Source organism: Seriola aureovittata, chromosome 12 (assembly GCF_021018895.1).
Source record: "Seriola aureovittata isolate HTS-2021-v1 ecotype China chromosome 12, ASM2101889v1, whole genome shotgun sequence".
Taxonomy (NCBI): domain Eukaryota; kingdom Metazoa; phylum Chordata; class Actinopteri; order Carangiformes; family Carangidae; genus Seriola; species Seriola aureovittata.
In genome coordinates this window covers 26,113,845-26,136,826 of record NC_079375.1, presented here as the reverse complement: position 1 = coordinate 26,136,826, position 22,982 = coordinate 26,113,845, and the positions used below count along the sequence as shown (strand labels likewise).

The window sequence follows — 22,982 nt, the reverse complement described above, 5'->3', positions numbered from 1 at the left end:
CAATGTGACTGAGTTTTTTCTACTTTTACTTTCCCCTGTTAACTTCTTCCACCCCTGCTTAAATGTGTTAAATATATATATATATGTGTGTGTGTGTTTTTTTTTTTTTTTTACGGAATAGATCTCAGTTAAATGTGGTATCGCAGAGAAAATAACCGAATTACCCTGTGATTCAAACCTGAGGGTAGATATAAAAGCTAACTCATGTCCACTGTCGGAACTTCACAGTGTGACACCATCGGAAGTAAAGAATGAGAGAGCGCGAGCGTCATTGGCTGTATAGGTCTAGACGAGTGTGGAGCTAGCTTGAAGATGACGGTGTAGTCGTATCGCAGGTAAATATTTCAGTGGTAACTAAGCAACAATGTCTCCAGTTCAGTATCTGAGAGAGTTTGTCAACGAGCGACTAACTGCTGCTGCTGAAGAAATATTCGGAGTCTTTGAACAAACTATCGTCGAGTACGAGGAAGAGATCGATCGTCAGCGCAGACTGCTGGATATCGTTTTGAAACCCGAGATAAAGCTACACAGGACAGGTTTGTGAAACCAGGATGGTCTGAATGAAAACTAACACAGGAACATGACTCATACTGGATCCTGATCAGAGCCCTACTCTTACATTTAGTTTGAGTTTTCACTGTTGCACATGAAGGAAAAACTTTGGGGCAGATTTTTTATAAATAAAGAAATAACATGACCGAGTCTCTATTTTTAATGAATAAACATTCAACATCAAACACACAGGTTGTATAAGAAACAGGGGAAACTGACTGAACTAAAAGATAATAGAAGAATTGTGAAACAAAGAGCAAACAAAAGAAATGAATGCTTCGTGCTTTGATGCGTCTCTTTTCAAACAGCCTTCAGTCAATGGCTGCCCGGTAATAATCGACCAAACCCTACTCGCTGACATAGATATGTGATTTTGGTCAGTAGTGCAGCAGAGACGCAGCAGTCTTTGTTGTTGTCGTGATTGGGAGCAGGTCAGGACCACTGTGAAATAACTTCCTTTAACTTGTTGTTTTTATCCTGTTTCCTGCTTCAGTTTTACTCATAGCACTTTTTTTGTTTTGTGTGCTGCTTGTGGTTTGTTCTGCACTGTCTCTTCTGTATTTATATATTTTTATCCTTTTGGGATATTTTAAGTGTGTTCTGTGTGAGTTGTCTTTGGATGAAATAAGACCAAACCAAGACCTGAGTTTTTCTATCATGACATTAGTAACCTATGTCTTGTGTCCTTTGTCCCTCCAGAGCTCCCACAGCAACATGTCTGTAAGGAGGAGGAGGTTCTCACTGACCAGCAGCTCTGTGACCAGGAGAGGAACTCCAGTCTGGACCAGGAGGACCCAGAGCCTCCACAGATTAAAGAGGAAGAGGAGGAACTCTGCACCAGTCAGGAGGGAGAGCAGCTTGTACTGAAGCAGGAGACTGATACCTTGATGTTGACTCCTACTAATGAGGAAAGTGACCACCAGCTCCTCTTTCACAACTCTCCTGTAGCTGAGAGCCAAGATCAGGAAGGAAGTAAGCATGTAGACCCAGAATCAACAGGAAATGCAGAGACGCAACCAAAGAAGAGACATCACAAAAACACAAGTCACAGTGACAATGTACACAGCTCTCCCACAGCAAAGAGAAACTGTTTGTCTGTCATCGAGTACGAGGAAGAGATCGATCGTCAGCGCAGACTGCTGGATATCATTTGGAAACCTGAAATAAAGCTACACAGGACAGGTCTGTGAAACCAGGATGGTCTGAATGAAAACTAACACAGAAATATGACTCATATAGGATCCTAATGGTTTAACTTGTTTTATATGCTTGATTAAAGGAAACATAAACTACAATACTGATGTTAGACAGGGAAGATGCGCAATTTCACAAATTTCTGGTCAGATTACAAATGGGAATGTGTCAGTTTACCATAGTACAATCAGTCCAACTGTTACTAGAGACATCTTAATTAGGCTACCAGACAGGTGTCTGAAATTGTGATTTGTAAATATTAAAATGGCATCAAAACAGTTTACAGAATGCCTCACAATAAATATCAAAGACATTAAACGATGCAGAAGGAAATATTGAGCACACAAACTCAATTATTTTTGTTTCTGAATTCTCTAATATTTTTTAAACAGCAAAATGTGTAATGAAGAAATTGAATGCAAGCTCCATGAAGTTGGCTATTTTGTTTTATGTTAAATGTTGTGTCTCGCCTTATTTTGCATTTTCACTTCACTGTATCTTAACTTGGCTTGCTCTAAAATACCATGTGTTTGCATGGTCAAAAAGTGCACTCAGTGTCACCACACATTCCGTATTGATGAATACCAATTCTAGATTTATTATCTGGATGGAGAAAAAGAGGTTTTGAATGTAGGTTTTCACATTTCTTAAAAGCTTCAAGTACAATGTCAAACTTTCTTTCACAACATGAGGTGCAAAAAACATTAGTCAGAATTGGTAGGCAGTATTGTAACTTAAATTTACTTTAACTGCCAGATCAGAAGCATCACCATTTTTCCAGCATCACATTGATAACTTATTTCTCATGTCCCTTTGTCCCTCCAGAGCTCCCACAGCAACATGTCTGTCAGGAGGAGGTTCTCACTGACCAGCAGCTCTGTGACCAGGAGAGGAACTCCAGTCTGGACCAGGAGGACCCAGAGCCTCCACAGACTAAAGAGGAAGAGGAGGAACTCTGCACCAGTCAGGAGGGAGAGCAGCATGTACTGAAGCAGGAGACTGATACCTTGATGTTGACTCCTACTAATGAGGAAAGTGACTACCAGCTCCTCTTTCACAACTCTCCTGTAGCTGAGAGCCAAGATCAGGAAGGAAGTAAGCATGTAGACCCAGAATCAACAGGAAATGCAGAGACACAACCAAAGAAGAGACGTCAAAAAAACACAAGTCACAGTGACAGTGTACACAACTCTCCCACAACAAAGAGTCACTGTAACACTAAGAGAGGTAAAAAGTCTTTAAAATGCGACACTTGTGGAAGAGAATTTAAATTTAAGTCCAAATTGAAAATACATCTGAGAAGCCACACTGGTGAGAAGCCGTACACCTGCAACACCTGTGGGAAAAGATTCACTCAAAAGTCATCAATGATAAGTCATGAAAGACTCCACACAGCTGTCAAGTCATATTCTTGTAAAAGATGTAGCAAAAGTTTCCGTCTGAAAAGAAGTTTGAATGCTCATTTGAGGAGCCACGTAGGTGAAAAGCCAGTTTCTTGTAAAACATGTGGGAAGGATGTAAGATCTCATAAAAACTTGTTGGTCCACATGAGAATCCACACAGGTGAAAAGCCGTACCTTTGTAACACCTGTGGCAAAGGTTTCCGTCTGAAAGCAAGTTTGAATGATCATTTGAGGATCCACACAGGTGAAAAGCCCTATTCTTGTGAGACCTGTGGGAAAGATTTCAGATTAAGTTGTGATTTGAGGGTCCATGTGAGAATCCACACAGGTGAGAAGCCGTACCTTTGTAACACCTGTGGCAAAAGTTTCCGTCTGAAAGCAAGATTGAATGATCATTTTAGGATCCACACAGGTGAAAAGCCCTATTCTTGTGGGACTTGTGGGAAAGATTTCAGATTAAGTGGTGACTTGAGGGTCCACACGAGAATCCACACAGGTGAGAGGCCGTACTCCTGCAAGACCTGTGGGAAAAGTTTTCAGAGTTTGCCATCACTGATTCATCATGCTAAATTCCACAAAGAAGAAAGACCATTTCCCTGCAAAACATGTGCAAAAGGATTCTGTACCTTGTCAAATCTGAAAAAACATATGTTGATCCACACAGGTGAAAAACCATATTCTTGTGAAACTTGTAGGAAAGCTTTCAGACTAAAGGGTGACTTGACAGTCCACATGAGAATCCACACAGGTGAGAAGCCGTTCTCCTGCAAGACTTGTAGGAAAACATTCTCTCGGTCAACACACTTGCAAAGCCATATAAGAATTCACAAAGATTAAAAGTCATATACTTAGAGAACATATGGGACAACAATGTTATCAAGTTTTGTTGAGTTCATTTTTGCTCATTTTTTCTTCATGTATTGCTCATATTTCTGTTTGCAGCTGCATTTCTTTGAAAAAATCTGTAGTTGCTACACATATAGTTGATTGGCCTCTTAAGTTAATTTTTTTTTAATTTTTTTTTTTTTAACCATTTTGTACATGTGGACTTTGAACTCTGTCATGTTGAAGCTAAGAACCTCTGTATGTATTTTGGTGGTAGTTTGGTGTTTTAGCGAGGACACAAACGTGCTGTAGAAAATTGATTTATTTAAAATAAACTCAGTTACTTTTGTCTAAGGATTTTGATGCTAAGAATATTCCCTGGTTCTGAACCTTGACACAATCCTGTCTCTGAGCTCATCAGGAAGTTCCTTCCACCTTGCAACAGTATTTCTTTGAAGAAAGTGTAATCTCCCAAATGTCAGAAAAACCTCAGTGAGCACATAGTTCCTACAAATTTAAATGATTGACCTCTTCAATACTCCACCTCAGTTATCATAAGAGATTGTGAATTCTGATGATGAAGCTGAGAAACCTTTTAGTAGCCGTGGGTCATTTGGAGTTTTCTTCTGTTGTATATCATTAATATTTTTTATATTCTTTACTTGAATCAACTTAATATAATTTTTGTATGTGTTAGAGGTGAGACTTGTTTGTTTTTAAGTTGCTTTATAGATAAATTTAGTTTTTGTATTGACAAATAATGTTAATAAAATAATTTCTTTCAATTCTGGTTATTCAAACTGAACTTCAATGAGTAAATGATTACAGTAACTATGAGTGTCATCAGTCTAAGTGGTAGTAATGCATACAATGATCAGTGCCTAAAGGTCTCACGTATTTATTTGAACAATAATGCTTTGTAAGGTGATCGTGTAAGAATACCAGATTCACATTGAAGTCAAGGAAACTGTTCATCAAAGCTCCAGCTAAGCGTCACCGACATCCAGAGTGAAAGTAATCATAGTGAAGAAGAGGTTTTTTTCAGTGTTCAATTGTAACATACACACAACAGGTGTTTTAGTGATGTACCTCAACTGCTGGAAGTGAAGTTAAAGTATGATGTGATACACATTGGTGGTTTGATCAAAGGAGGTGTCTCACATTGTATATTTACAGAGGTTGAATGTCATTGGTTACGTCTACTCAAGTAATTTTCCTAAGTACATGGATTGTTCTCAGTCGAAGACTGAGTCTAAATTACACACAGATATGAAATATTGAAGATAAAATCAATTTTTGAAGTATATATACTTTGACCAAGTTTATTTTATGTTATATATACTTCTACTTTACTACAAAGAACAGCCAAATATTTTTCAATCTGCTACATTTACGTGACATCTGTATTTACTTTGCTGAATAATAATTTGAATTAGAAAAACTTATACTGAGGATATAAAACATTGCTTCTGAAACTATCCATCAGTTGGTATGTATAACTTTTTTAATTCAACTTTACTCAAAGTATTCCATGGAAAAGGAACACACTGAATTATTGCTACTTGTAATTCCCGGTGTTAACTTCTTCCACTCATACTGTTTTACTGTTTTAATACCAATGTGGTGTTTTGCAAAATATCCCCACAAAAAAAAGATATCGATTAAATGTGGTACTAGAGAGAAAATAATATTTTTCCCTGTTAGGTGAAGCGACACGGATGTACAATCATCACTGAAGGCGGAAACAAAAGCTCACGTCCCCTACCGGAACGTCAGGGTGTGACACCCAGCGGAAGTAAACAATGAAAGCGCCGGCAGCGTTAGCTGTATGAATGTGTGGAGCTAGCTTGAAGATGACGGTGTAGTCGTATCGCAGGTAAATATTTCAGTGGTAACTAAGCAACAATGTCTTCAGTTCAGTATCTGAGAGAGTTTGTCAACGAGCGACTAACTGCTGCTGCTGAAGAAATATTCGGAGTCTTTGAACAAACTATCGTCGAGTACGAGGAAGAGATCGATCGTCAGCGCAGACTGCTGGATATCGTTTGGAAACCCGAGATAAAGCTACACAGGACAGGTCTGTGAAACCAGGATGGTCTGAATGGAAACTAACACAAGGACATGACTCATACTGGATCCTATTTGTAATCTATTGAACAAACAGGAGCAAATGATGCTCTGTTCTTACACACAGGGATGTTCACCGGTGTGTTGTTCAATGGTGACCAGTTATAAGAGTGATCGCAGATTGATTTATGGCATCATGTAACTCATTACAGTATGACTTGGTATCAGATGGAAATGACCTCACATTTACGATGAGGTCTTTCTCCTGTACATAGACATATCTTTGTTATTCTCCTCCCTTCTTATCCCACTTTGTCATAGTCAGACGTTTACATACACTTCAGTTGAAGTCATTAAAGTCATTCTCTAACCACTCCACAGATTTCATGTTAGCAAACTATACTTTTAGCAAGTCTGTAAGGTCATTTATTGTGAATTATACAAGTAAGGGTTAGGGTTAGGGTTTCCAGACAGATTGTTTCTCTTTTAATTCACTATATCACAGTTCCAGTGAGTCAGAACTTTACATACTCTACTACTACTACTGACTGTGCCTTTGAACTGCTTGGAAATTCCCAGAAAATGATGTCATGGCTTTAGAAATTTCTAACATAATCTGAGGTTATTTGAGTTGTACCTGTGGAAGTATTTCAAAATACTTACTTTACTTATTAATAGTAAAATACTAAGCAGATGGCTACCTTTAAACTCAGTACCTCTTGACATCATGGGAAAATCAAAAGAAATCAGTCAAGACTGCAGAAAAAATTGTAGAACTCCACCGTTCTGGTTCGTCCTTGGGAGCAATTTCCAAACACCTGAGTTTTCCACATTCACCTGTACAAACAAGAGTACACAAGTATAAACACCAGGGGACCATGCAGGTGTCAGACCCCTCAGGAAGGAGATGTGGTCTGTCTCCTAGAGATGAACCTATTTTTGTGTGAAAAGTGCAAATCTATCCCAGAACAACAGCAAAGGACCTTGTGAAGGTGGTGGAGGAATCAAGTACAAAAGTATTAGTGTCGAGGATTGCACGATCGTTCTGATGATCATTGGTATCATTGTCCATCGGCACAACCCTAGCCGTATCCACAGTAAATTGAGTCCTATGTCAGCATAACCTGAAAAGCTGTTCAGCAAGGATGAAGCCACTGATCCAAAGCCACTGTAAAAAAGAAAAACAGTGTTCTGAAGGCTGCATGACAGAGCAGGTGACATAGCAAGGTCCAACCACTAGGAGCGCCGTCGCGCTCAATAGGGCAGAGTGCCACCGCTTGTGAGAGGGAGAAAAAAGACTGACGACGGTGAGACGCGTGTACGGCCGGTAGAAGAAAGTTGTGTTGCTACTTTGTAACAGTTGATCTGCCGTTTGTGGTTCAGTGTGCGTCCAGAGAAACGTAAGTTACATTGTTTATTCGCTGGACGGATGTTGCATTGTTGTTATATTTATCGGTATATATCTGTTAACTGAGGTTATATTTGGGGCTCTAGTGTGTATTTCTAGCGGTGTTAGCTTCCATTGCTAACGTAAATGCTACTGACCGTTCCTTTGTCAGTCAGTTAAATGTGTGATGTTAGTAATTATATACGTATGTGATTCCTTCTCTATAGGATGTTTCATATTCCCATGTTAAGGATAATTACATTATATCATTACTTTGGATTGTGTGCTATAGCCAAGCTTATTGTGAATTGTTTATTAATGGCTTTATTGTTTGGTTTATTTCAGAACCACACACACACACCCACAAACCCCCACCTTCAACACCACTGTAGGCTGTCTCCACCAATAAAGCACCATAACGAGGAATGATTGTCTCCTGCTTCATTCTTCGCTAAGTCTTGGGGGAACTTTATAGACTGCGTTCTAACCAACGCATACACTGCGATTACAAACCAGAGAAGCCAGTCTACTGACTTAAGCCCCCGCAACAAATGGTCCTTCGAGCCGGATTAGGTAATTACAGAGTAAAATGGCTCATGTTCCCCCAAGTGAAGACGTACGTCCACGCCGACAAGTGCGCCAACCAAGATGGATGGAAGATTATGAAGGGTACACTCTCCCACAGGCCGTGAGGTACCCACCACGCACCTCTGCTGCGATAGAGGAGACCGACTGGAGTAGAAGTAGAGAGGGATTTGCCGAGACGACACCCCTCACCCAGCGCTCACTACAGCATACTCATTATCCTGCTGAGTTAACAGAGACACTTCCCAGTCACATCGGAGCCGCAGCACCTGTGTATGTGAGTACGCCACGGCCATATCAGGGCCCACCTGTAATGATGGATGTGATGCAACAAATACAAGAGGATAACAGGAGGTTGCAGCTGATGGTGAGGGATATGAGACGTCAGATGGACAGGAGCGGTGCAGCACCTCCCAGTCTACAGCATGCTCAGCTGGACCATCCTCACCCTATCAGAAGAGAGGGCATGAGGCCGCCACCAGCACAACCCCCCATGCCGTATCCACCACCTGGAACACGTCATCCACAGCCAGGAGACCAGGACAGCCGGCCACTGCCACAACCCCCCTTGCAGGCAGCACCACCGCTTCCACCTAGGGAGCTACCCCGCCCGCCCGCAGTACAAGACAGGAATATAGCGGACGATGAGTGGCCGCTGCCTCCCCCACCAGTAGCCTTCTCCAACGAGGACTATGAGCTGCCAAGAATCCAGCCTACACCCTTAGGGCAACCTGCTGATGTTGTGGAGAACCTCAGAGAACGTCTGCAGCAGTTGGAAGCACGTCTGTCATCAGCCCCATCCATGCGGTCAGAACCACAATATGATAGTGTGCTGCATTCAGTTGCATCCCCACGACCCCCACGACGGCTAACCTCAGCAGTGCCACTGCCGAACAGTAACGAGAGGACATACAGGGGCCCTGCGCCGTCGATCCCCAAGTTCACACGAGGTGACCCCAGAGAGTTTTCCAGACTCAAACTCGCACTTGACAACATTCTTCCTGCTGACGCGACGGAGATGTTCAAGTACCAAGTGCTCTGTGACCACCTCAAGTTTGAAGAGGCTCTTCTGATAGCTGATTCATATAGCAACTCCTTATTCCCCTACTCTGACACTATGGCTTCCTTGACCAAACACTATGGTCAGCCCCACCAGCTGTCTCTACAGCGCATTGCAGAGCTCATGGAGGAGCCCACTATCCGCGCTGGTGACACTGTAGCATTCAGGAGGTTTGCTCTGAGAGTCCGAGCTCTAGTTGGGATGCTGGAGCAGCTCGGTGAAGACGGGCGCATAGAGTTAAAGTGTGGGTCTCATGTGGCCAGATTAATGAAGAAGCTTCCACAGGATCTCCGCGCCACCTTCCGGCGCCACATTCACTCCTGGAAAGCGGGAATCCCGTCTTTGATGGACTTCGCGGAGTGGCTTGACTACGAGCTGGAAATCCAGGAGGATGGAGACCGGTTCGACAAGATAGAGGATGTCCAGAGAGGGAGAAGCGGGGTGAGGAAGGAGTGCGACAAGGACAAGAAAGCCCCTAGGAAGACCATGAACGTGCTGCACGGTGCCGCCCAGGATACAACCCCCCAAACAGGTCAAGCTGAAGTCACAGATCACCAAGAGACCCTGGACAAGCCCAAAGCCTACTGCCCCTACTGCAGCAATACGCAGCACTTCCTGGACCAGTGCTTGAACTTCAAGCAATTAACCAAGGAGCAGAAGACAACCTGGGTGAAGGCCAACAATCGCTGCTGGCGTTGCGGCCGGCACCATCAGGCCGCCCAGTGCAGGTTGAGAGTCCTATGCAAGATGTGCAAGGGGAAGCACCTCGAGGCCTTGCATGAGGTGAATCTCCGACCTGGCAAGAATGAGCGCACTACAGGGAACGGCACTGGTGCAGAGTGGAAGTCAGCCACAGATGTTTTGTACCTGGATCGTCGTGCTGGCTGCAATCAGGTCCTTTTGAAGGTCAGTAAGGTGCTACTGCGCAATGGCGAGCACACCCTGGAGACATACGCCATATTAGATGATGGCTCTGAGAGGACGATCCTCCTCCAGGAGGCTGTTCAGAGGCTGCAACTTCAGGGAACTCCGGAGAGCCTCACCCTGAGAACAGTTCGGCAGGACGTGAGAACACTACATGGTTCATCGGTGACGTTCAAGATCTCTCCGACCGGGCAGCCAACAAAGACATTCACCATTGAGAAAGCCTTCACTGCAGGTGGACTAGGCCTTGCTGAACACTCTTACCCAGTGAAGGGACTTCAGCGCAGATATAAGCATCTCAAGATGCTCCCCCTGCAGCCCTTCACAGACGTCCAACAACTCCTCTTGATAGGCTCTGACTGTCCGCACCTGGTGACCCCTATCGAACCTGTCCGTCTCGGCCCGCCCGGGGGCCCAGCTGCGGTGAAGACCAGGCTTGGTTGGACACTGCAAGGACCAGTCAAGTCTCTCCAACAAAGTAACCGCTCACAGCAGTGTCTGTTTGTGTCTACCACCTCTCCTGCGGCTGAGCTCTTCAATCAAGTAGAAAAGCTCTGGCAACTGGACACCCTGCCATACAGAAATGAGAAGCTGGTGACTAGGTCACGGAGAGACCAAGAAGCCATGAACCTTCTAGAGGCAAAGACGAAAAGAGTGGAGGTGGATGGAGTCTTCAGGTACGCCACCCCACTGTTACGAGTGAGTAACATGCCTGTACTCACAGCACAGCCTGAAGCGGTACTCCCGAGCCTACGCAGCATGGAGAGGCGTCTTGACAGAGACCCAGTAAAGGCAGAGGCATATCAGGCAGAGATCACGAAGCTGAAGAAAGCTGGCTACGCATCCCAAGTCAGCCAGGAGCAGGTGAAGACTTCCAAGGAATCATGGTTTATTCCCCATCACCTGGTGACACACAACGGCAAACATCGGATCGTGTTCAACTGTTCCTACACCTATAAAGATAAGAACCTCAACGAGTTACTGTTGTCTGGCCCTAACCTGGGTGCATCTCTCCTGGGTGTCCTGCTGCGGTTCAGGGAACATTCAGTTGCTGTCAGCAGTGACATAAAGGGAATGTTCCACCAGGTGAGGTTGCTGCCCGAAGATCGCCCTCTGCTGCGCTTCCTCTGGCGCGACCTACAGCGAGACTCCCAACCTAGAGCGTACGAGTGGCAGGTTCTTCCCTTTGGGACCACCTGTTCCCCCTGCTGCGCCATATACGCACTACAGAGGCACGTACACGACCACACCCACCCTGGGGATGCAGTGCGCGAGTCTATCGAGAACCACTTTTATGTGGACAACTGGCTGCAGAGCTTCCCTACTCCAGATATGGCCAAAGACGTCACAGACAAGCTGAGGGGGCTGTTATTGGAGGGAGGCTTCGAGCTGCGGCAGTGGGCCAGCAACATGCCAGAGGTCATCGGCCATCTGCCTAAGGAGATTAGGTCAGAGAGTAGTGAACAGTTGCTCAACCACAGAGACATGGACCCACAAGAACCTGCCCTGGGACTGCGGTGGTTATGCCACTCGGATACGCTGCAGTATAAGTCAAGGTTGCTGGAGCGCTCCCCTGCCACCATGAGGAACATCTACCAAGTACTGGCCAGCCAATACGACCCCATAGGGTTCCTCACGCCCTATACTACAAGGGCCAAAGTTCTTGTCCAGCAATTATGGGACAAGAAGCGGGAGTGGGATGACCCTCTGCTACCAGGTGACCTGCTCACAGCATGGCAAGACTGGGAGAACGAGTTACGGTACCTGGACAATATCAGACTGCCTCGCTGCTACGTCAGTCCAGCCATGGACCATGCAGCCAATCAGCGGGAAGTCCACATCTTCTGTGATGCATCTCAATGTGCGTATGGCAGTGTGGGATATCTACGCACAGAAGACGCAGAGGGGCATGTGGAGGTGGCTTTCCTGACAGCTCGGTCCCGAGTGGCCCCCAAGCGGCAGCTCTCTATGCCGCGGTTGGAGCTGTGCGCCGCGCTCACGGGCGCACAGCTTGCAAACGTGCTAACCCGAGAGCTCACAGCGGAAATATCCAGAGTGGTCATGTGGACAGACTCCACAACTGTTCTTGCTTGGATCCAGTCGGACTCATGTCGCTTTAAGGTGTTTGCAGGAACCCGTATTGCTGAAATACAAGAGTTGACAGATAGCCATGCCTGGCGCTACGTGGAGACATCAGAGAACCCGGCAGACGATCTCACCCGGGGAAAATCGCTGGAGCATCTCTCAGGTGAGAATCGTTGGATCCATGGGCCCCCGTTCCTGCAGCTGCCACCTGACCAGTGGCCAGTGCACCCAGTCACAACGAGTGAAGACATCGCTGAGGAACTTCGAAGGCCCACCACCTGCCTGGTTAGCACGGTAACCAGCACCCACCATGTCTTACCTGATGCTCAGCAGTTCGGCACCTTCAGTGAGCTGGTGAAGGCGACCGCGGGGTACCTTCATGGGACGGCTGCTGATACTACGGGGACCCCTACAGCAGAGAAGTTCAAGGAGGCAGAACTCAGCATCCTGCAGTCCACCCAAAGAGACAGCTTTCCTGAAGAAGTCCAGTGTTTGGCAGCGGGGAAACAAGTCCCTTCCTCCAGCTGCTTAATCACCCTGGCTCCAGAATATGATGCATCAGTCCAGCTGATACGAGTAGGAGGTCGACTGCGGCGTTGTCAGGATCTGGAGGACGATGTGATCCACCCTGTAGTCCTTGACCCGAGACATGCTGTGACCAAGCTGCTCATCCGACAAGCTGACCGAGATCTGAAACACCCTGGTGCAGAGCGACTCTTTGCGGAGCTGAGGAGGAAGTTCTGGATCCTTCGTGGCCGTGAGGCCATAAGAAGAGAGCAGCGCTCATGTCCCGAGTGTCAAAGATGGAGGGCCCAACCTGTCAACCCCAAGATGGCAGACTTGCCCCCTGCACGGCTCAGGCTACACCAACCAGCCTTCTACTCTACGGGGATTGATTGTTTTGGTCCAATGCAGGTTAAAGTCGGCCGACGGAATGAGAAACGTTGGGGCTTGCTCTTTAAATGCCTCACAACGAGAGCAGTCCATATTGAAGTGCTGTCCAGCATCAATACGGACTCCTTCCTGATGGCCCTGAGAAGGTTCATATCCCGTCGCGGGAGACCAGCAGAGCTGCTCTCGGACCAGGGCACAAATTTCAGAGGTGGAGATAGGGAACTACACGAAGCATTCCAAACCCTACATCCTTCTCTCCAAGCCCAGTTGGCAGAGTACCAGATCGAGTTTCGCTTCAACCCGCCAAGCGCCCCCCATTTTGGTGGCTCTTGGGAGCGGGAAATCAGGTCTATCAAGGCTGCTCTGACTGCTACTCTGGGCTCACAAGTTGTCAGCGGAGAAGTGCTGACCACCGTCCTGATTGAGGTTGAGGGTATCCTCAATTCCAAACCCCTCGGCTATGTATCATCCGACATAGCAGACCCGGACCCAGTCACCCCCAATCTGTTGCTGATGGGGCGGCTAGACCCTTCGCTACCTCAGGCAATATATCATGACTCAGAGCTGCTCAGCAGGCGTCAATGGAGGGCCTGTCAAGTGCTGTCTGATCGCTTCTGGATGCGGTTCCTGCGCCACTATCTACCCACATTACAAACCCGGTCCAAGTGGCAGTCGGACACATCCCCTCTTCAGCTGGATACGATCGTGATGATTGTCGATCCGCAACTGCCCAGATCATCGTGGCCTGTTGGGAAAATCGAGAAGGTGTTCCCTGGGGCCGATGGTCTGATTCGCACAGCGGAGGTCAAAGTTCGGGACCGCACCTATGTCCGACCTGTGAGCCGTCTTATCAGACTTCCTGCTGTACCAGAGGAGAATGGACAATAATAGACTGCAAATTTGCTGGAGCAAATTTGGGGGCGGCTGTTCTGAAGGCTGCATGACAGAGCAGGTGACATAGCAAGGTCCAACCACTAGGAGCGCCGTCGCGCTCAATAGGGCAGAGTGCCACCGCTTGTGAGAGGGAGAAAAAAGACTGACGACGGTGAGACGCGTGTACGGCCGGTAGAAGAAAGTTGTGTTGCTACTTTGTAACAGTTGATCTGCCGTTTGTGGTTCAGTGTGCGTCCAGAGAAACGTAAGTTACATTGTTTATTCGCTGGACGGATGTTGCATTGTTGTTATATTTATCGGTATATATCTGTTAACTGAGGTTATATTTGGGGCTCTAGTGTGTATTTCTAGCGGTGTTAGCTTCCATTGCTAACGTAAATGCTACTGACCGTTCCTTTGTCAGTCAGTTAAATGTGTGATGTTAGTAATTATATACGTATGTGATTCCTTCTCTATAGGATGTTTCATATTCCCATGTTAAGGATAATTACATTATATCATTACTTTGGATTGTGTGCTATAGCCAAGCTTATTGTGAATTGTTTATTAATGGCTTTATTGTTTGGTTTATTTCAGAACCACACACACACACCCACAAACCCCCACCTTCAACACCACTGTAGGCTGTCTCCACCAATAAAGCACCATAACGAGGAATGATTGTCTCCTGCTTCATTCTTCGCTAAGTCTTGGGGGAACTTTATAGACTGCGTTCTAACCAACGCATACACTGCGATTACAAACCAGAGAAGCCAGTCTACTGACTTAAGCCCCCGCAACAAACAGATTACAGTTTACATCTGCACATGGGGACAAAGATCTTACTTTCTGGAGAAATGTCCTGTGGTCAGATGAAACAAAATTTGAACTGTTCTGACATAATGACGATCGTTTGTTTGGAGATAAAAAGGTGAAAAACGGCATTCCAATGATGAGGGACGGGTGTGGCCGCATCAGGGACTGGTGCACATCACAAAACAGATGCATTCATGAGATAGGAAAATTATTGAAACAACATCTCAAGACAACGGCCAGGAAGTTAAAGCTCTGTCACAAATGGGTCGTCCAAATGGACAATGACTCCAGAATCGATCACCAGAAATCACAGCACGTTGCAGCCTGTTAAATTTCTGTTTGTTTCTTGCTGTTGCTTCTTCATTTTAAACATCCCACTTTCATATGCAAGTGGATTCCTGCTAAGGGTTCCACTTTTATTTGTTTGCTCAGACATGTTTTTCTGTCATCAAATTAGTAATATATTTCTTGTCTCTCTTATTCCCTCCAGAGCTCCCACAGCATCATGTCTGTAAGGAGGAGGAGGTTCTCACTGACCAGCAGCTCTGTGAGCAGGAGAGGAACTCCAGTGTGGACCAGGAGGACCCAGAGCCTCCACAGATTAAAGAGGAAGAGGAGGAACTCTGCACCAGTCAGGAGGGAGAGCAGCTTGTACTGAAGCAGGAGACTGATACCTTTATGTTGACTTCTACAATTGAGGGAAATGACCACAGTGACCAACAACTCCTCTCTCACTACTCTCAAGGTAACACTGAGACAGGTAAAAAGTCTTTAAAATGTGACACCTGTGGAAGAGATTTTAAGTACAAGTACCTTCTGACTGAACATCTTAGAAAACACACTGGTGAGAAGCCGTACCCTTGCAAGACCTGTGGGAAAAGATTTTGCAGAGAGTCAGCGTTGAAAGAACATGCAAGGATCCACACTGGTGAAAAACCATATTCTTGTAAGATTTGTTGGAAAGCTTTTAGAAAAAGTAATACATTGACAGATCACATGAGAACTCATACAGGTGAGAAGCCGTTCCTTTGCACGACTTGTGGAAGAAGGTTTTGCACTGAGTCAGTATTAAAACAACATACAAGGATCCACACAGGTGAAAAACCATACTCTTGTGAGACATGTGGGAAAGTTTTCAGACAAAATGGTGCATTGACAATCCACATGAGAATTCATACAGGTGAGATGCCGTACCTTTGCAACACCTGTGGGAAAAGATTTCGTAGAGAGTCAGTATTGAAACAACACATGATGATCCACACTGGTGAAAAACCATATTCTTGTGAGATTTGTGGGAAAGCTTTTAGAATAAGTCGATCCTTGACAGATCACATGAGAACTCATACAGGTGATAAGCCGTACCTTTGCAAGACCTGTGGGAAAAGATTTCATATACCGAAATTATTGAAAGACCATATGATGATCCACACAGGTGAAAAACCATATCCTTGTGAGATTTGTGGGAAAGCTTTTAGACAAAGATGTGCTTTGAAAGTCCACATGAGAACTCATACAGGTGAGAAGCCGTACTCCTGTAACACCTGTGCGAAAAGATTCAAACAGATTTCAGCATTAAATTGTCATTTGAGAACCCACACAGGTGAGAAGCCGTACTCCTGCAACACCTGAGAGACAAGATTCAGTCAGAGAGTATACTTGTGAAGGCACCTAAGAATTCATATAGATTAGAAGTAACATACTTGAAATATACAATCACATACAAACTTATATTTACTTTTACCACAACATGTGGGAGAGCTTTCAGACTTGGTGCATTGACAGTCCACAGGAGAAGAATTCACATTGGAGAGAAACCACATCACTGAAACACCGGCGGGAAAAGATGAAAAGTGAAGAGCCTCATAATTGCAGCTCTTGTGGGAAAGGTTTTTCTCAAATCACACAGATGAAAAAATCACCTGAGAATCAGTTTACACAGGAGAAACCATCAAGATGGAACTACTTTGGAGAGGGTTCAGCAACTGGATGAAATACACTTTTGTAACAGATACTTCTCTGTAATTGAATGTAGAACATTTCCCACAGAGGTCACAGCATCTTAGTTGCATGTTGTACATGAGCAACAATGTTATCAAGTTTTGTTGAGTTTGTTTTTGCTCATTTTTCCTTCATGTATTACTCATATTTTCTGTTTGCTGCTGCATTTCTTTGAAAAAATCTGTTTCACAGTGAGTGCATAATTGCTACAAATTTAATTGATTGGCCTCTTAAGTTGGTTGTATGTTTTTTTTTACCATTTTGTACATGTGAACTTTGAACTCTGTCATGTTGAAGATAAGAACCCCTGTTTGTATTTTGTGAATGAATGAATTTGACATATCTGATATACTAGTTTGGTGCTTTAGCAAGGAAACATAAACGTGCTGTAGAAAATGAATGTATTGTAAATAAACTGAGTTACTTTTGTCTAAGGATTTTGATGCTAAGAATATTCCCTGGTTCTGAACCTTGACACAATCCTGTCTCTGGGCTCTTCAGGAAGTTCCTTCCTCCTCATGGCTCTTTATTATTGATTGTCAGCTGTGAAACTATCTAAGGACATATATGTTCAATGTGAAAAAACCTGAAACGACCCAATATGTTCCAAATGCACTGTATGGATGTGATTACAATTAGAGAATCAATGGAGTGATGAGAATGGCCTCAAATAAAAGCCCCATTATTGATGAGTTCTGGTACAGTATGCGCTTTGGTCTCGAAAGGTAAAAACAAAATGTACATATATTCTGAACTCTGCCTAAGTACATTGATTATTCTCCGAAGAACAAGAGTGCATCTAAATTACACACAGATCTGAAATATTGAAACCTTTAGTTTGAAAAAATGACTTCACAGTATACAATATGTACTAATAAATTACTACATTGTGTTGTTTATATTGCATACATTATATAGATTTACTCCGCTACATTTCAGAGGCAAATATATTTTTTATTCCCTTACATTCTCTTGACAGCTTTAGTTACTTGGCTGAATATTATTTAAATACAAAACCTTAAAATTAACTTTTAAAATATGCTTCCCTTTTTACTTCTTCCAGTGCTTGTAAGTAAAATACAAAATTATTGTTCATTTAATATTTTTAAAAAGACATTAGTTAAATGTTGTACGGAGAACATAACATAATTTACATTTGAGATGAAGCGACACAGATGTCCAATCATAACTGAGGGCGGAAACAAAAGCTCACGTTCCCTGTCGGAACATCAGAGTGTGACACCCAGCGGAAGTAAACAATGAAAGCGATAGCAGCTTTAGCTGTATGAATGTGTGGAGCTAGCTTGAAGATGACGGTGTAGTCGTATCGCAGGTAAATATTTCAGTGGTAACTAAGCAACAATGTCTTCAGTTCAGTATCTGAGAGAGTTTGTCAACGAGCGACTAACTGCTGCTGCTGAAGAAATATTCGGAGTCTTTGAACAAACTATCGTCGAGTACGAGGAAGAGATCGATCGTCAGCGCAGACTGCTGGATATCGTTTGGAAACCCGAGATAAAGCTACACAGGACAGGTCTGTGAAACCAGGATGGTCTGAATGAAAATTAACACTGATCAGAGCTCTACGCTTACATTTACTTTTAGGGTCACATATCAAATTTTTAATCAGTAAACATTCAACATCAAACAAACAGGTTGTATGAGAAACAGGGGAAACTGACTGAACTAAAAGATTATAGAAGAATCGTGAAACGAAGACCAAACAAAGGAAATCAGTGCATCGTGCTTTACTGCAGTCTTTGTTGTCGTGATTTGGGAGCAGGTCAGGACCACTGTGAAGTAATTTCTTTTTTTAATCTTAGTGTTTTTATCCTGTTTCCTGCTTCAGTTTTACTCACAGCACTTTGTGTGCTGCTTGTGGTTTCTTTTACACTGTTTCTACTGTATTTATATATTTTTTATCCTTTTGGGATATTTTAAGTGTGTTCTGTGTGAGTTGTCTTTGGATGAAATAAGACCAAACCAAGACCTGAGGTTTTCTATCATGACATTAGTAACCTATGTCTTGTGTCCTTTGTCCCTCCAGAGCTCCCACAGCAACATGTCTGTAAGGAGGAGGAGGTTCTCACTGACCAGCAGCTCTGTGACCAGGAGAGGAACTCCAGTCTGGACCAGGAGGACCCAGAGCCTCCACAGATTAAAGAGGAAGAGGAGGAACTCTGCACCAGTCAGGAGGGAGAGCAGCTTGTACTGGAGCAGGAGACTGATACCTTTATGTTGACTCCTACTAATGAGGAAAGTGACCACCAGCTCCTCTCTCACAACTCTCAAGGTAACACTGAGACAGGTAAAAAAGTCTTTAAAATGTGACACCTGTGGAAGAGATTTTAAGTACAAGTACCTTCTGACTGAACATCTTAGAAAACACACAGGTGAGAAGCCGTACCCTTGCAAGACCTGTGGGAAAAGATTTTGCAGAGAGTCAGCGTTGAAAGAACATGCAAGGATCCACACTGGTGAAAAACCATATTCTTGTAAGATTTGTTGGAAAGCTTTTAGAAAAAGTAATACATTGACAGATCACATGAGAACTCATACAGGTGAGAAGCCGTTCCTTTGCAACACCTGTGGGAAAAGATTTTATATACCGAAATTATTAAAAGACCATATGATGATCCACACAGGTGAAAAACCATATCCTTGTGAGATTTGTGGGAAAGCTTTTAGACAAAGATGTGCTTTGAAAGTCCACATGAGAACTCATACAGGTGAGACGCCGTACTCCTGTAACACCTGTGCGAAAAGATTCAAACAGATTTCAGCATTAAATTGTCATTTGAGAACCCACACAGGTGAGAAGCCGTACTCCTGCAACACCTGAGAGACAAGATTCAGTCAGAGAGTATACTTGTGAAGGCACCTAAGAATTCATATAGATTAGAAGTAACATACTTGAAATATACAATCACATACAAACTTATATTTACTTTTACCACAACATGTGGGAGAGCTTTCAGACTTGGTGCATCGACAGTCCACAGGAGAAGAATTCACATTGGAGAGAAACCACATCACTGAAACACCGGCGGGAAAAGATGAAAAGTGAAGAGCCTCATAATTGCAGCTCTTGTGGGAAAGGTTTTTCTCAAATCACACAGATGAAAAAATCACCTGAGAATCAGTTTACACAGGAGAAACCATCAAGATGGAACTAGTTTGGAGAGGGTTCAGCAACTGAATGAAATACACTTTTGTACCAGATACTTCTCTGTAATTGAATGTAGAACATTTCCCACAGAGGTCACAGCATCTTAGTTGCATGTTGTCACATTTCACAGAGCATAGTTCCTACGAATTTAATTGATTGATTGACAGATCACTGCTGATTGTGGTGTGTTGATTGTGTTCAATTTATAAACATCTTATCACTCCCATTTCACTGGTAGAGTGACTCACATCATAAGTCACTTTGTATATTGATGCTATTTCTCACATCCCTTTGTCCCTCCAGAGCTCCCACAGCATCATGTCTATAAGGAGGAAGAGGTTCTCACTGACCAGCAGCTCTGTGACCAGGAGAGGAACTCCAGTCTGGACCAGGAGGACCCAGAGCCTCCACAGACTAAAGAAGAAGAGGAGGAACTCTGCACCAGTCAGGAGGGAGAGCAGCTTGTACTGAAGCAGGAGACTGATACCTTGATGTTGACTCCTACTAATGAGGAAAGTGACCACCAGCTCCTCTCTCACAACTCTCCTGTAGCTGAGAGCCAAGATCAGGAAGGAAGTAAGCATGTAGACCCAGAATCAACAGGAAATGCAGAGACACAACCAAAGAAGAGACATCACAAGAACACAAGTCACAGTGACAACATTTATAACTCTCCCACATCAAAAAGTCACTGTAACACTCAGACAGGTGAAAAGTCATTCAAATGCGACACTTGTGGAAAACTTTTTAAGAATAAGTCCAAATTGAAAATACATCAGAGACACCACACAGGTGAAAAGCCATATTTTTGCGAAACATGTGGGAAAAGTTTCAGAACAAGTACGGGTCTGTTGATCCACAGGAGAACCCACACAGGTGAGAAGCCATATACGTGCAACACCTGTGGGAAGAAATTTACGAACAACTCAGCCTTGAGTAAGCATACAAGAACCCACACAGGTGAGAAGCCGTACACCTGCAATACCTGTGGGAAAAAAATTAGTAACAAGTCAGACTTGAATAAACATACAAGAACCCACACAGGTGAGAAGCCATATTTTTGTGAAACGTGTGGGAAGGGTTTCAGTACTAGTGCACGCTTGTTGGTCCATGTGAGAATCCACACAGGTGAGAAGCCGTACACCTGCAACACCTGTGGGAAAAAGTTTAGTGACAAGTCAGACTTGAGTAAGCACACAAGAACCCACACTGGTGAGAAGCCACATTTTTGCGAAACATGTGGGAAAGGTTTCACTACTCGTACAGTCTTGATGGTTCACATGAGAATCCACACAGGTGAGAAGCCTTATTCTTGTGAAACATGTGGGAAAGATTTCAGAACTTCTTATGAATCCTTGGTCCACATGAGAATCCACACAGGTGAGAAGCCGTACACCTGTGACATCTGTGGGAAAAAGTTCAGTCAGAGGGTGCACTTGGTCAGACATGTAATAATCCATACACATAAAAAGTCATAATTCCTTAACATGTGGGAGAGCTTTCAGACTTAGTGGAGAATTGACAGTCCACATGAGAAGAGTCCATACTGATGAGAAACCACATAACTTCTCTTCTGCCTTCTGTTTCCCCGTGTGTGTCTTAGCTGTGATTAACCAAGTTGTATACTGAAGTACACATGTTTTGTTCTTCAGGCTCTAAGTTTCACCTCTTTTTAATTTGAAATGAAATAATGGGAACAACATTAAATTAATGAGTCTCAGATTTACTTTGCATTGGTTTACGTAACTATTGGACTGTGTCTGTGCTTATAATTGAATCTCTAAAATTTCCCATTGAGAAAGTTTCACAATATCTTAGTTTAATGTAGTATATTGTCGTCAGTGCCATCAAGTTTGGTTAAACAAGCCTCATTTTTCCCTCCATATGACGGTGTTACTTATATTTCTGTTTGCGGCAAAATTTCTTTGAAACAACTGTAATCTCCCAAATATTGGCAAACCTTTTATTTCACAGTTAGTGCATACAACTGTGAATTAAAAAAAAAAACATAAATGTAATGAGAAACCCTCTAGTGTTGTTGGGTCACTTATGTTGTCATGCTAACAACTTTGATCTTTTTTTGTCTAGAGCATGTCCTTTCATTTTATGTTTTATGTTTTTCGTGATTGAATCAAGTTTATGTATAAAATGTTTTATAAAAGGTGATATATAAATAAACTGACTTTATTTTGTCAAATATTTTTGATAGTAAAGATTTTTCCCTAAATGTTGGTTGTTCAGACCAGTGTTTTCACATTGATGATTGGACAATAACTATACCTGTCTGTAAGTGGTAGTAATGTCAACAGCGTAACATGGTAACATGGGCATTAAAATGTTGTTTTTCTGATCTTGCGTAATTATAAATACAAATTAAAAGATTTGAAAAGTTATAATGTAAGGATATAAGATTAACAATGAAGAAATTATGTCATATATACTTAACTACATTTCACAGGCACGTACACTTTTTATTCCACTACATTCACTTGATGGATGCAGTTACTTTGCCATATACAATTTACACAAAAAATGTAGCTATAATTAGCTTTTGAAACATGTCTTATTCAACCATAAAGTGGTCAGAGAAGTAGGTGAAGAAATAGATATCTTCACCTAATCCAGCCTCCACCTCATTGTATGTTAAATACAAACTTATTATTTGCAAAATAACCCCAAAAGACATCAGTTGAATGTGGTAGTTCAGAGATAATGACATAATTTCCCTGTGAAATGAAGTGACACAGACTGAAGGTGGAAATAAAACCTAACTCACGTCCCCTGCCGGAACTTCACAGTGTGACACCCAGCGGGAGTAAACAAAAGCATGCTAGTAGCGCTAACTGCAAATATGTGTGGAGCTAGGTTGGAGACGACGGTGTAGTCGTATCGCAGATAAAAAGTTTTATAAAAGGTGCTATATTGATAAACTGACTTTATTTTGTCAAATATTTTTGATAGGAAATATTTTCCCCTAAATGTTGGTTGTTCATACCAGTGTTACCACATTGTTAATTAACTAAACCTGTCTGAAATTAGTTTAAGTGGTAGTAATGCCAACAGCGATCAGGGCCTGAAGTAACATGGGCATTAAAATGCTTTTTTTAATGATCTTGTGCAATTGTAAATACTAATAAAAAGATTTGAAAA

The 22,982-nt window shown here is 43.3% G+C and overlaps 3 protein-coding genes across 4 annotated transcripts; all 3 read left to right on the top strand.

Moving 5' to 3' along the window:
- The first annotated feature begins 124 nt into the window (after positions 1–124).
- LOC130178890 (zinc finger protein ZFP2-like) lies at positions 125–17,098 on the top strand. 2 transcript variants are annotated; one of them, XM_056391499.1, is made up of 3 exons: positions 125–536; positions 1,252–1,734; positions 15,156–17,098. In XM_056391499.1, exons 1-3 carry the CDS (start codon positions 365–367, stop codon positions 16,292–16,294), a joined length of 1,794 nt encoding a protein of 597 aa, XP_056247474.1. In that variant the 5' UTR covers positions 125–364; the 3' UTR covers positions 16,295–17,098. The 2 variants fall into 2 exon arrangements, with proteins under 2 accessions (XP_056247474.1, XP_056247473.1); XM_056391498.1 differs by lacking the exon at positions 15,156–17,098 and adding an exon at positions 2,572–4,757 and having other exon boundaries at positions 127–536.
- LOC130178930 (uncharacterized) lies at positions 12,900–14,561 on the top strand. The gene is made up of 2 exons (XM_056391578.1): positions 12,900–14,114; positions 14,447–14,561. Exon 1 carries the CDS (start codon positions 12,914–12,916, stop codon positions 13,862–13,864), a length of 951 nt encoding a protein of 316 aa, XP_056247553.1. The 5' UTR covers positions 12,900–12,913; the 3' UTR covers positions 13,865–14,114; positions 14,447–14,561.
- An 842-nt stretch (positions 17,099–17,940) lies between the features above and the next one.
- Positions 17,941–22,033, top strand: LOC130178897 (zinc finger protein 260-like). The gene is made up of 3 exons (XM_056391512.1): positions 17,941–18,197; positions 18,711–18,956; positions 20,136–22,033. Exons 1-3 carry the CDS (start codon positions 18,026–18,028, stop codon positions 21,308–21,310), a joined length of 1,593 nt encoding a protein of 530 aa, XP_056247487.1. The 5' UTR covers positions 17,941–18,025; the 3' UTR covers positions 21,311–22,033.
- Positions 22,034–22,982: the final 949 nt, after the last annotated feature.

Excerpts from the sequence above, each read along its gene's own strand:
- LOC130178890 (XM_056391498.1), top strand. The coding sequence starts at position 365 with ATGTCTCCAGTTCAGTATCTGAGAGAGTTTGTCAACGAGCGACTAACT. Across the intron at positions 537-1,251 it reads GATAAAGCTACACAGGACAG|AGCTCCCACAGCAACATGTC; the intron begins GTTTGTGAAACC and ends TTGTCCCTCCAG. Across the intron at positions 1,735-2,571 it reads AATAAAGCTACACAGGACAG|AGCTCCCACAGCAACATGTC; the intron begins GTCTGTGAAACC and ends TTGTCCCTCCAG.
- LOC130178930 (XM_056391578.1), top strand. The coding sequence starts at position 12,914 with ATGGCAGACTTGCCCCCTGCACGGCTCAGGCTACACCAACCAGCCTTC.
- LOC130178897 (XM_056391512.1), top strand. The coding sequence starts at position 18,026 with ATGTCTTCAGTTCAGTATCTGAGAGAGTTTGTCAACGAGCGACTAACT. Across the intron at positions 18,198-18,710 it reads GATAAAGCTACACAGGACAG|AGCTCCCACAGCAACATGTC; the intron begins GTCTGTGAAACC and ends TTGTCCCTCCAG. Across the intron at positions 18,957-20,135 it reads CCTCTCTCACAACTCTCAAG|AGCTCCCACAGCATCATGTC; the intron begins GTAACACTGAGA and ends TTGTCCCTCCAG.